This window comes from Mixophyes fleayi, chromosome 2 (assembly GCF_038048845.1).
Source record: "Mixophyes fleayi isolate aMixFle1 chromosome 2, aMixFle1.hap1, whole genome shotgun sequence".
NCBI classification, from domain to species: domain Eukaryota; kingdom Metazoa; phylum Chordata; class Amphibia; order Anura; family Limnodynastidae; genus Mixophyes; species Mixophyes fleayi.
In genome coordinates, this window is record NC_134403.1 from 74938132 (window position 1) to 74952564 (window position 14433).

At 40.9% G+C, this 14433-nt stretch overlaps 1 protein-coding gene across 1 annotated transcript in view; it reads left to right on the forward strand.

Moving 5' to 3' along the window:
- Nucleotides 1-14433, forward strand: part of SCN8A (sodium voltage-gated channel alpha subunit 8) — a 178055-nt gene that overhangs the window by 80955 nt on the left and 82667 nt on the right. Inside the window, exon 6 of the mRNA XM_075199295.1 lies at nucleotides 4430-4521. Coding sequence (XP_075055396.1) covers nucleotides 4430-4521 — 92 coding nt within the window. The remainder of the gene's footprint in view (nucleotides 1-4429; nucleotides 4522-14433) is intronic.

A 14433-nucleotide genomic window follows, 5' to 3' on the forward strand; every position in this document is an offset into this window, starting at 1 on the left:
AGAAAAATAAAGCAACATGTGCCAAGTGTTTTTACCTGTTCCAAATGTAAGGCCAGGTTGCCTGGTGAGCATTAGGATCCAGGGATGCTCTGGGCTGATTGCAGCCAATCTGAAGAAGAACCAGCTGCTTGCAGCCTTCCCTTGGCTAAATAGATTTTATACTCTCTATAGGAGATAGGGAGGTATAAGATTCTGTGTAAATATCTGGTGGTAGTGGAAGTTCAGACAGCCCTTTCGCGGGGGCGGGTCTGGCAGAGGCCAGACTACCAGTTCAAGGGCCGGGGGAAGCAGGAGACAGTCCCTTCCCTCTGCTTAACCAGATGGTTCGTTCAGACCAGTGCTGAACCTCAAGCAGTTAGATCTGCATCTGAGAGTAGACTCCTTTCGGATGGAATCCCTGAGAACGGGCATAAATGGCCTGGAGACAGGCCAATTCATGGCATCTGGAAGGTGCTACAGAGAGCTCAGAGTGTTCTTCAGGGAAGGCCGATCCGCATCCATTGCGACAATGCCACGGCAGTGTCATGCATAAACAAGCAAGGAGGCACCAGGAGTGCAGGAGCCTCCCTTTGAACCTCTACTCTCAGCAGAGTGACGGTTCTTGACCTGGAAGACAGTCTTCCTGCTTGCCATTGCCTCGGCTAGAAGGGTCTCCAAGCTGGGAGCTCTATCTTGCAAAGAACCTTATCTGGTCTTTTATGAGGACAGAGCAGTTTTAAGGACTATTCCATCCTTTCTCCCTAAGGTGGTCTCAGGTTTCCATGTCAATCAGGAAATAGTTGTTCCGGTGTTCAGAGGGGAACCTCTGACTCCAGGAACAAAAACAAATAAGTATTTGGACGTAGTGAGGGCATTACGTATATATGTTAAGAGATCTGCAATGATACGTAAGACAGATTCTCTATTTGTATTATTTGTTTTCTAGGAGGGGATGGCCAGCATCTAAGCAAACTATTGCCAGATGGCTTACCCTGACAATTAAGGAGGATTATATTGTATTAATCTCCCTGTGCCGAAGGGGTGGCACGGAATGGAGCCACGGTGGACCAGCTGTGCAGGGCAGCCACCTGGTCCTCGGTCTATACCTTTACGAAATTCTACCAAATTAATGTATTTGCGTCTGGTGACGCCTCCTATGGCCATAGTGTTCTACGTGCAGGGAGATCAGAGCGGTCCCACCCTTCAGAGGGATTGCTTTAGTAAGTCCCCATGGTTAAGCAGTGTCCCCCAGATGGATGAAAGAGAAAACAGGATTTATACTTACGATAAATCTCTTTCTCTGAGTCCATCTGGGGGACACTGCGGTCCCCCCCTTTTTCGTTGTTTTTCTTTTCTCTCCACTCCCCCCTCTGTTGAGTGGTGTATCTTGGTTGATTGGCCTCTCGTCCTAGGGCTTTGGTAATCAAACTGAGGTATGTGGGGAATTGATGGGGGGATATGCTGTCAGCAGGAAAAAAGTTAACTCTTTAGGTGCCAGACTCCTCCTCTCCCTACTCAACCCCATGGTTAAGCAGTGTCCCCCAGATGGACTCAGAGAAAGAGATTTATCGTAAGTATAAATCCTGTTTTTTAGGAAACACTGTAGGAGATTAAATTAATGAAGAGGTGATCCACAAGTGGTAGGACTTTACTGTGTCAACCGTGCACATTTCCAGCCTGTCCTTTAAACTCCCATAAATAAGAGCAGAGAAATGTTACTGGGCCATTTCCCAACAGCAAAAAATGGGCATGCAACTATGCCTGTGTGGTCCATAAATAAGCACATTTGCACATAATGAAATGCATTGTGTTTCTGCATTTTTGCACACTTCTAAATGGCCTTCACAATGTAATCATTTATTCTAAATATGAATACAGTCATTTTGAAGAGTTTCTGTTTTGGACATTACATGATGTCACTACTGCTCAATAGTGGCCGGTGTACAAGTGGATTAAATAACCCTAACCATCACCAACTACAGTATGTGTGTTAAAATATTCATGGAACATTATGGTCTGAGGTGGGAGGTAGATCACTTACCACATTTTCAGTAGTCGAGAGCAGTTAAGTACAAAACATTTCTTTAGGAAAAGCATCATACAGTAAACATAATGTGTTTGTGACAGATTTTCCTCTTGGATACATGTTACCTGCACCCACCATCAATGATCAGAACCTGGAACTTGTCCACACAACTTCCAATAGTTGCACTACATACTTTAAATATTGCAATATTATATATATATATATATATAACATTCCAATTCAGCATCAACTCCAGACTGACAACAATAGTAAAACTGATAAATAAAAGGTGGTGCAATACAGATTGATACTGTCCACAATTTATTCCTGCCTCATGACTTAAAAATATTGAGGTTACCAAGATAAATGTATATACTGTAAGCGTTAAGCATGATTTATTCACTAAAAACACATTGGAACTTTGTTTCACTCGGCAGTCAGAACACCCTGCCTGTGTATTCTCCATTCCCCACTGTTGTGTAACAGAATATACAATAAGGGTCCATTCATGATGATATGCAAACACCATCTAAAACTTGCTTTATGCTATTGTGCCTGATTGTGCACCGTGTGCATACACCCACACCCAAACTTTGCCTCCTTACTCCCCTGAGTTTTTTAGTCAAAGGGGTTGTGTATGACTCTTGTGCCTGGTCACGAGTCTGCTTCTTTTTTTAATCACCTTAGTTTTTGTGCGTCACTTTGTTTGCTTCTCTTACTATGCAAAAATTTCCCTTTTAAAATTAAAGTTTACAAATCATCTCACCAGGCATAAAAGTTCTTCTTTTACTGTTGAAATATCAAGCTGACATAAACACCACGATTTTTGCTGAAGATTTAGCTGGGTAGTTACACCAACGGACCAGCCCGTTAAATGTCCAGCTAAGTTCCCCATGTTTGTGCACATATATACCATTATTTCCCACATAAGCAGGCACAAAGCATAATACGTGCAACAAATACAGAAAAGCAGTATTTGTGCTGCCATGTGCTCTGCTTGCTCATTGTAAATGTCTTCTTTGCGTTACAAGAAGTATTCACATCCAATGTTTGACGCCCACTCTCTCGGCATGCAGAAAGCCCTCCACTAGAATATTTACAATTAGCTTGATATGGCTACTTTAAAACCTGTTGCAGCCGTCCCCTACAGGTGACTTGAACACTGGGAGAGCGTAGAGTAATTCCAAAGTTGCCAAAGCAGTGTTGTAACCGAATGTATAACATGTCCAATCAGGTGTTCCAATTATCATTAGCACTTAAAAACTCTTCAAACTCTATATTCATCCAGTCCATTTATCACTTAATATGGCCACTTGAAAACAAATTGCAGGTTGAGGCAATGTTAAAAAACCCGGGTATTGAGGGGAGAAGTAATGACTTCCCTATGTTGATTGATCTCTGGATAGAGATTTTTTTAACCAACTTTGGCTAAAAGCACTATATCATCAACATCATCATTTATTTATATAGCGCCAGCAAATTCCGTAGCACTTTACAATTGGTGACAAACACAGAAATAAACAAACTGGGTAAAACAGACAAAGAGGTGAGAAGGCCCTCCTCATAAGCTCATAATCTGTTTAAGCGAATAGAAAATTGGGTACATTATATGCACAAAATATTTTTTCTTTTTTTGAAAGGCATGATTAGGCTTAATGTTAAATTGCAGTTATACAGGTCTACTCATCAAAGTTGTCAACGCATTTGAGTATGTGCATTTTAACTCTTATTCTGGTTCGGTTGGTTTCCTTTTAAAGAAGACTAACAAAAATGTGTTCAGAAATGCATTGTTTAAGATGTATTATCACCCACAAACAGTGGAGGCAGACATCTTTCCAATATTTCTAAGAATGGAACTTAACAATTCACGAAGAACTAGTGAAGTGCCTAATGAGCCAGTCCATTTTATCCACCTGTTGCAGAAAATGATCAATAACAGGGAACAATAGCTTGCACACAATGGAACAGCAAATGTGAATAGAATATCACAAATCTAAATCTGTTAAGGTAATGCAGATCTATCTCTCTCTCCTTCTCTATAGAGGGAGAGAGATATTATATACTGTATATAGAGAGAGAGAGATATTATATATTCTTTTATATAAGGTGATTTGCATTTTAGGTGTAGCGGTCATTTAAGTCCCTGGAAACAAAGTGGTTATTGTTGATCATCTATAAAACCATCCACAACATTACAAGTAACTCTGATTTGATTCTGCAGGTATATAACAGAGTTTGTAAACCTAGGCAATGTTTCAGCTCTACGCACTTTCAGAGTTCTGAGAGCTTTGAAAACTATATCTGTAATACCAGGTAAGGTGGCCTGCAGTTGATGTTAGGTGTTGGTTAGGCCCTGTGACGTACTTCCTGTGTAGCTGTTTTGTGTTTTGTCATTGTGTTTGTGTGTGACCTCCCTTATTGCAGATATGTGACAGAGTTTGTGGACCTTGGGAATGTCTCAGCGCTGAGAACATTCAGAGTTCTCCGAGCTTTGAAAACTATCTCTGTCATTCCAGGTGAGAAAAAATTTAAACACTAAGGCTGATCTTTGACATACTTTGTTCAGTTTATATCAAAAATGGTACAAATACATTTTTGACAGGCTTTGCAGTCTGCTTTTCTCTAATAACAGGAATGTGAATGGTGAATATATTTCATACTGCCCCCTTGGAATAATGTGTATATATAGGAAACTTGGGGGTTATTTATGAACAGAGTGGTTCAGCTGAACATGTTTTGTTTTTGTCCAGAAATTAGACGATCATTGTGGCAGCTTTTGAGGAGAACATTACACTCATTTAAGGGTGGTTTATGCTGTCCCTGTGCACAACACATATTTGCATCATATCTAAAAAAAGACATATGTGGTACTGTATTTTAATGGGAAAACTTCCAGACAGATTTTCTTAGGGGACAAATTCCTTTGGGGGTGCAATTAGCCATGATTTATAATTGAGAAAGCCATTTGTACATCCAAGGGGAATCAAAGAATATGACACTAGCAATAAATATAGACAGCCATTTTCCCTTAGATTGTAGATTTAATTAATAGCTTAATGATGGACAAAACAGAACGGGTCATGCAAAGAAAACAAGAAAAGTGAAAATAAAGATACACTTATAACACAATACTCTCTTGCGAATCTCTTTACACCTTTGCTCTGGAATCCAGTAGGTATAAGTTGTAATGACATCATCTTATGGGCAGAACATAACTGTGTACAGGGCATGAAAAAAAAGAATAACATTGCTTTGCAGCACTCTGTCAAAAATGACCCCCATCGACTTTCTCCTAATCTGGTAAATTATTTATTTCCTGCAACCCTCTTTCAAGTATTTTTCAGTTGTTTTTATCATTACCTTTCAATGTGCCCAAATAAAGCAGATGTTCCTATACCCAAATGTCACCATGCATATGTTTCACATGTTAATTCAACCTCTAGTGTACCAAGACTGCCAAGCCTAATGTTAAGATACACATTTGTTGCATGGCTCAGAAGATCATTGGCTTTTTTATATATAAGCAAAAATGGATTACATGACAGAAAATGAATATTCTCAATCAATGGCTTTAATATCCAAGATGGCATGCAAGTATATTGCACTGCTTATAGCGATCTTGCATTATTTCCAGCAAACCAGCCACACAGTCAGTGCTGCTTGTTTTGTATTGTCCACTAATTCTTTAAAGATGTTAAATAAATGAATCCCCATTTATGCATCCGAGATAAGCATGCTATTTACTACTGAGACCACTGATAGACTTTTAGTCCAGCAATAAGTTTTGAATGAGTCTATGGAATAGTTTTACTAAGCTGTGGGGATGTTGCCTATAGCAACCAAGCAGATTCTAGCTATCATTTTGTAGAAGGTACTAAATAAATGAAAGCTAGAATCTGATTTGTTGCTATAGGCAACATCCCCACTTTTTCAAACCCGCAGCTTAGTAAATCTATCCCTATGAGGTATATTTACTATGTGGTGGTTCTGTAGAACTGGCGATTCCCGGTGCTTTGAAGTCATTTTCTTCAAACAGCAATTCTATTAAAGACAATACCTGATAGGCTTTGTCTTTAATAAAAGTGCCATTTAAAAAAATGGCTTCAAAGCGCTGGGAATCAGCGGTTCTACGGAACCACCACATAGTAAATATACCCCTATGTGTCACAACTATTGGGTTGTTTAGTTGTGTGCCATCTCATGAACACCCCACAAAAGTGTTGTCCCATTAAGTGAAATGTATCATCAAACTATACATTTTATAGAGGTGTTACATTAAATAGAATTAATAGTATTTTAATTCATATGAATTAATTTAATTGCTTAAGTTGTTAATTAATTTCATTAAATTAATTGTACTTTTTTTTTTATAGAAAAGATTACATAGTTTCGGATCTTATATAGCTGGTCTCCTGTGATTCTCCCCATGGTAAAAAAAATAAATAAAATGAAATAAATAAATAAAATGACAGAAAAATGTAAATAAAAAATATATAATTAAAAGGAGTTTGTCCCCTATATATATATATATATATATATCAGGGATTATATTTTAAGTACACATCACCCTACCCAGGAAAACTAACTTGTGAAATAATGGGGTAAATTAATGGGTTTGGCCTAATTTCGTGAAAGGAAACTTGTCGCAATGTGGAAAAGAAGCACACACTATACCTTAGAAACATAATATACATATGTCACCCCCATCTTCAGGACAATTTTACTCACCAGATTCCAGCAATGGAAACATTTCATTATTCCAGGTCCTGCAATTCTTTTTTTAATTTATTATCGCATATATTCTATCATTTATAGAGTATAATTTGTAAATTAAATTTAGATATAGGAAACCTTTGGTCCTAATATTCTCATATGAAATGTAAACCAAAATGAAAAAATATATGTTTAAGTCAAGTTAAACTATTTTTACTTGCCAATCTGATTCGTGGCAAGCTGCATGTGCTGGGAAAAAAAATAGAAATTCAGATTAATGGTATTTCCAAATGTTCACATGCATGGCATAATCAACACCTTTAACATTTGTTTTACTTTTTTTCATAAATAGGCAAATTATTATTTTGTGAAAAACATTGATATTTACAAATTTCTGATATGAAAGCAGCTCAGCCTTGGAGTTTAAATGATTTGCATGGAAATATTGATATCCCAGCTTGTCTCCCACTCATTGAAGAGTTTGCTTAGTTTGTGATGACTACTAAATTTGCATGTATTTAATTGCTGTTATTGTTTTACTGTTTTCACTGTAACAGTCATTTAGCCGAAGTTTAAAATTGTAACAATGAACAAGGATTTAAGTAAATGTAATTGTGGGTGTTTTTCCTAAGCATATACTATGATTTGCACTTCATGTCCAGTCACATGGTTTTGACATAGTATATAACATTTGGGATACACAGTGTTTTTTAAAAAAAAATAAAAAAAAAAATCATTTAAGAGTAAGATAAAGGTAGGTTATAGGTTTTATTCATGGAAATGTCAACCATCCAAGACTGCGCAAGTCACCTAAAGCTGTAACTTCTGTGTCTTGCAAGTTTGTATGGCATTTCCAGTGGCTGAGATTTAAAAGCATATTGATTGTAGATCAAATTCAATAAAAGTTCCTGAAATGGGTTGCATTTTTATTATTATTCACACTTTACTGGATTGAGTTATAAGGATTTCTCCATCACACATTTTGGATACATAAGTAGATATTTATAAAAATAACTGCAAATCCATAGTATCCAATCAGTTGTTTTTCAATTAAATTTTACAAAATGAAAGCAAATGACTGTTTGTTTGTTTGTTATGGGTTACTTCACCTTTTAGTACACAGTTACCTATGCACCAGTTTCCATAAATGTCTCCCCCTTTGTATGCTAAGCACTAGAATCAAAGGGATCCGAAGGCTATTGATCACTTAATTAAAGTGGATCTGTCACCAGCACAAAACATATATAAAAACAACATTATAATATAAACATATATACATTTTACCCTTTCCGTCTGCCCATTGGATTGGGGATGGTAAGCAGATGACAAGCTAACCTTAATCTCTAGCAAGTAACAGAAAGATCTCCAAAACTGGGTAATGAATTGAGAACCACGGTCAGAGACTATGTCTTCAGGTAGGCTGTGGAGTCGAAAAACATGTTGGATGAACAACAAAGCCAGTGTTTGGGCATTAGGTAGCTTATGCAAGGCCACAAAGTGGGCCATCTTGCTGAAACAATCTACGATCACCCAGATGGTATTGTGGCCCGATGACCAAGGTAGATCAACAATGAAGTCCATCGAGAGATGTGTCCAAGGTCTAGCTGGAGTGGACAAGGGTAATAACTGACCCGAAGGACGACTTCTGGAGGACTTGCCTTTGGCACATTCTTCACAGGAAAGAACATATTCCTTAACATTGGAGTACAGAGTGGTCCACCAGACCCAGCATGAGAGTAACTCGGTGGTCTTCGAGATCCCTGGATGTCCGGCGAGTTTGTTTTCAAGGCATTCAGCAAGGACCATTTTTCTAAGATGAACGGAAACAAACAGTCTATTCGTAGGGGTCTCAAAGCAGAGGTCACGGCAACAGGCAATAATCAAGTCCAATTAACAGAGCCAAGGGTCGTACACGGTAATCAATCCAGAAATTAAAGGAACAGACAGGAGCAGGTTTTTCGGGAACTGAGATGCTATAACCGGCAGGGAGGTTAAGCCCTCCCTGCCTTAAATAGTTAGCAGGGCCAATCACAAAAGAGGAATACAGGCTTGGCAATCCGGCTCAACAAGCTGCTAATTAACCCTGTAGGGGCTGGAGGTATGAGAGACACCTACCCAACAGGATCCTCCTATCCCATAATAGAATAAAAAACAATCGAATGGAATTTGCTGAATACAGTCAGCAGGTACAAATGTATATTATTTTTTTGCGCACACGCCCGGCTGTAGATCATGCCGGAGCGCGGCGCTATCTGCAGGGAGCGTCCCGGCCTTTGTCCTGGCAACAGTCGGGACGAAAGGGGAAATGACATCCCAGTCGTCATGGTGACGGCCGGGATGCTGCTGGCGCTGAGGCAGAGAGCCGTGGCTGGTGAGTACACAGCCGAGGCTCGTGACCGTATGTCCATGGGGATAGCATCAATAAGCTTACAACTCAAATCTCTGTTGGCCCAAATTGAAGAGATGTATGGAATGTCACCAATGGCTATGCCCCTAAATCCCATCTGAGTAGCAACATCATCAGATTACAATGTTATGCTTAATTGCTTCCAGTCTCAGGCTAGGTAAGTCTGGAGATTGATAGTTCTAACATAGTGTTATAGTACATTGTACTATTTTTTTTTTAATTAACTAACTGCCTCTTTTGTTAAGCTGCTAAATGTTTAGGATTTATTTAACAAGTTTCAAATAGCAATGATGTGCTGTAACCCAGAACATCCCAACAGATATCGGCTTTTATAGGTCTACTTGCATTATTTTATATAACAATCCCTAGTCTACAGTGGGAATACGAAATGTATCCATTTCACAACCTTCCCCAGTTTATATGTTTATATTAGGGATGTGCACCGGCGACTTTTGAGGTCTCGTGTTTTGTGTTTTGGATCCGGATTTTCGTTATTTTTGAGGTTCGGATTTGTCTCGCAAAACACTTGACGAAAGGTCTCGGTTCGGATTTAAGGTATTGGATTCGGATTTTTTTTGAAAAAAACATAAAAAGTTTAAAAATCAAGTTTTTGGGCTTATTTTCACTCCTAGGCTATTATTAACCTCAATAACATTCAATAACAAGCATTTCCACTAATTTACAGTGTATTCTGAACACCTCACAATATAGTTATTAGTCCAAAACGTTGCAAAAAGGTATCTTTCTGGACTGCGTAGAGGAGTGGGTCACCACAATATCTTAAAAACCCTGAACTTTTATGATTCGCACCAATAAATGTACCTGGACTGCGTAGAGGAGTGGGTCACCACAATATATATAATAAGAAAACCATCAACTTGTTTGATTCGCACCAATAAATGTACCTGGACTGCGTAGAGGAGTGGGTCACCACAATATATTAAAAACCCTGAACTTTTATGAATCGCACCAATAAATGTACCTGGACTGCGTAGAGGAGTGGGTCACCACAATATATATAGTAAGAAAACCATCAACTTGTTTGATTCGCACCAATAAATGTACCTGGACTGCGTAGAGGAGTGGGTCACCACAATATGTTAAAAACCCTGAACTTTTATGAATCGCACCAATAAATGTACCTGGACTGCGTAGAGGAGTGGGTCACCACAATATATTAAAAACCCTGAACTTTTATGAATCGCACCAATAAATGTACCTGGACTGCGTAGAGGAGTGGGTCACCACAATATCTTAAAAACCCTGAACTTTTAAGAATCGCACCAATAAATGTACCTGGACTGCGTAGAGGAGTGGGTCACCACAATATATATAATAAGAAAACCATCAACTTGTTTGATTCGCACCAATAAATGTACCTGGACTGCGTAGAGGAGTGGGTCACCACAATATCTTAAAAACCCTGAACTTTTATGAATCGCACCAATAAATGTACCTGGACTGCGTAGAGGAGTGGGTCACCACAATATCTTAAAAACCCTGAACTTTTAAGAATCGCACCAATAAATGTACCTGGACTGCGTAGAGGAGTGGGTCACCACAATATATTAAAAACCCTGAACTTTTATGAATCGCACCAATAAATGTACCTGGACTGCGTAGAGGAGTGGGTCACCACAATATCTTAAAAACCCTGAACTTTTATGAATCGCACCAATAAATGTACCTGGACTGCGTAGAGGAGTGGGCACTGGGCACCACAATAAAATATATAAAAAACCTTCAACAGGTCTGCATTACACTACACATACGGCTGCTCCTCCATCCTCTCCATCATATACATGTTGGAGTTTTAGCGTGTGACAACCTCTTGTTTTTGATAATGTCAGTGCATTTTGAATATTTTTCAATTTGCCCCACACCACTGAATGTACTTTATCTATGATACGCATCTATCTATCTTGACTGCGTAGTGTGGTGGCCCCGGTACACAATTTGGTACCGAGGCCACAATATAATTAAAAAACCCTCCACGTGTCAGAATTCCACCAAACAAGTATCTGGACTGCGTAGTGGGGTGGCCCCGGTACCCAACTTGATACCGGGGCCACAATACCTCCTCCAAACATGCTACAGACAATTCGTCATTGAGATCCCATTAAGTATGTTAAAGACAGACAGGGTCCAAGTGTTATTAGTTGACTTTGTAAAAAAACTGTCCCTGTTGCACATAGTCATGCAATGAAGACTTACTTTTTCATTTAAAGGCACGATCTTTCAAGTGTAGTGTTTGTAAGTCTAAGTCATATTATACTTTTGGTAAAATTGGTTATTTTTGTTCCTCTTTATGTTAATTAATTAGTAATAGAATTAAAGTAGGAAATATAATTAAATAGAATTAAAGTAGGAAATAGAGTGGTATAGAGTTGTAGTGTGGTATAGATAGAGTGGTCCACACAATATAATAATAAAACACTCAACTGGTCTGAATTCCACCAAACAAGTATCTTGACTGCGTAGTGTGGTGGCCCCGGTACACAATTTGGTACCGAGGCCACAATATAATTAAAAAACCCTCCACGTGTCGGAATTCCACCAAACAAGTATCTGGACTGCATAGTGGGGTGGCCCCGGTACCCAATTTGATACCGGGGCCACAATACCTCCTCAAAACATGCTCCAGACAATTCGTCATTGACAGACCCCAGACAGACAGGGTCGTAGTGTTATTGTTTGACTTTGTAAACCCAAAAAAATGTCCCTGTTGCACTTGCACATAGTCGTGCAATGAAGACTGACTTTTTCATTTAAAGGCACGATCTTTAAAGTGTCAGAAAGAGAGAGAAGACACAGGAGAGGAGAGTTGTAGCTGGGGACCTGGGGTGGAAGCTCCCAGGCTCCCCCAGCATTGCCTGGAAGTCTGAGCGTGGTGACTGAGCCAGGGCAAGGAATGTGTGCCCTGGATGAGGGGGAGAACTCCATGCCACTATAGTGAACCCAAGAGAGAGGGGGACACTGCACATGGAAGAGGCCCTGGAGTGAGGGCTGCTACAAGAGGCATGGTAGCTGTAGTGTCAGATCCTGAGGCTGAGAGTACACAGAGTGACGTGTCAGAGCACAGGAGACATTATCCCCGCAGAGGAGGGATGAGCTGCAGTTGAGAGGTCTGCTGTTGAAATAGGACATGCACACTTTAACAAACCAATCATTTCAGCGACAGGGCCTACCAAACAACTTTGACTGAAATGATTGGTTTGTTTGGGCCCCCACACCAAAAAAGCTATTCATCTCTCCCTGTACAGACTAAACAGGCTCTACTGAGGCAAGATGTCGTCCTCATCCTCAACCTCTGATTCCTCTCCCCCTACAGTGTGTACTTCCTCCTCATCACACATTATCAATTCGTCCCCGCTGGACTCCACAACCACAGGTCCCTCTGTAGTATCTGGAGGGCAGTGCTGTACTTCATTGAGGAATTGATTATTCATTTTTATAAACATCATTTTTTCAACGTTGTGAGGAAGCAACCTCCTTCGCCGCTCACTGACCAGGTTCCCCGCTGCACTAAAAACTCTTTCCGAGTACACACTGGAGGGGGGACAACTCAGGTAAAATAGAGCCAGTTTGTACAGGGGCTTCCAAACTGCCTTTTTTTCCTGCCAGTAACAATATGGACTGTCTGACATGTCTACTTGGATGGTGTCAGCAAAGTAATCATCCACAATTTTTTCTATTGTGACAGCATCCAATGCAGCGAGAGTAGACATGTCTGCAATGGTTGGCAGGTCCTTCAGTCCGGACCAGATGTTATCAGCATCCCCGCCAGTGCCTCTTTTGGGAAAACTGAGCTTTTTCCTCGCAGCCATAGATGTGGAAGAAAATGAGGGTGGAGCTGTTGGCATGTCACGGTCCTCTTCAGAGGACAATCTCCTGACCAGCAGGTCTTTGCACCGCTGTAGATTTGTGTCCGCCGGAAACAGAGACACAACATACGCTTTAAACCGAGGATCGAGCACGGTGGCCAGAATGTATTCCTCTGACTTTAAAAGAGTGACCACCCTCGGATCCTGGCAAAGCGTACGAAGGGCTACATCCACAAGAGCTACATGCTTGCTGTAATCGCAATGGCTTACCAGCTCCTCCCTCACTTTCTCCAGCTGCTTCTGCAACAGCCTGATCAGGGGAATGACCTGACTCAAGCTGGCAGTGTCGGAACTGACTTCTCGTGTGGCAAGTTCAAATGGCTGCAGAACCTTGCACAACACGGAAATCAGTCTCCACTGCGCTTGACTCAGGCGCATCCCCACTCCTTTGCCTATGTCGTAGGTGGCTGTGTAGGCCTGAATGGCCTTTTGCTGCTCCTCCATCCTCTGCAGCATATAGAGGGTGGAGTTCCAGCGCGTCACAACCTCTTGTTTGAGGTGATGGCAGGGCAGGTTCAAGCTTTTTTGATGTGCCTCTAGTCTGCGGTAGGCACTGGCTGAATGCCGAAAGTGTCCAGCAATTTTGCGGGCCACCGCAAGCATCTCCTGCACACCCCTGTCACTCTTGAGGTAATGCTGCACCACCAAATTAATGGTGTGGGCAAAACATGGGACGTGCTGGAAATTGCCCATATTTAATGCCCGCACAATGTTACTGGCATTGTCTGACACCACAAATCCCCATGAGAGTCTAAGTGGGGTAAGCCACTGGGAGATAATTTCCCTCATTTTCTCTAATATGTTGGCAGCGTTGTGCCTCTTATTAAAGCCTGTAATGCACAATGTTGCCTGCCTTTGCATGAGCAGCCATTTTGTAGATGCTGCTACTGATGCAGCTGTTGCTGTTGCTGCGGAAGGGGATGCATCTACCCAGTGGGCTGTCACAGTCATATAGTCCTTCGTTTGCCCAGAACCACTTGTCCACATGTCCGTGGTTAAGTGGACAGTGGGTACAACCGCATTTTTAAGAGCACTGAGGACACTTGATCGTACTTCTCTGTACATTTTTGGTATCGCCTGCCTAGTGAAGTGGAATCTAGACGGGATTTGGTACCGGGGACACAATACCTCCATCAACCCTCTAAATCCCACTCCACTGATGGCGGACACCGGGCGCACGTCTAACACCAACATTGCAGTTACAGCCGCAGTTATACGCTTTGCAATAGGGTGACTACTATCGTATTTGGTGGTCATGGCAAACGACTGTTGGACGGTCAATTGTTTGGTGAAAGACTTAGCGGTCTTACGACTTCCCCTCTGGGAAGATGACCGACTAACAGCAGCAACAGCAGCAGTGGCAGTAGTAGGCGTACCGCTGCAGGATTCCTCGGATGAATCCCGTATTGAGGAGGACTCAGTCT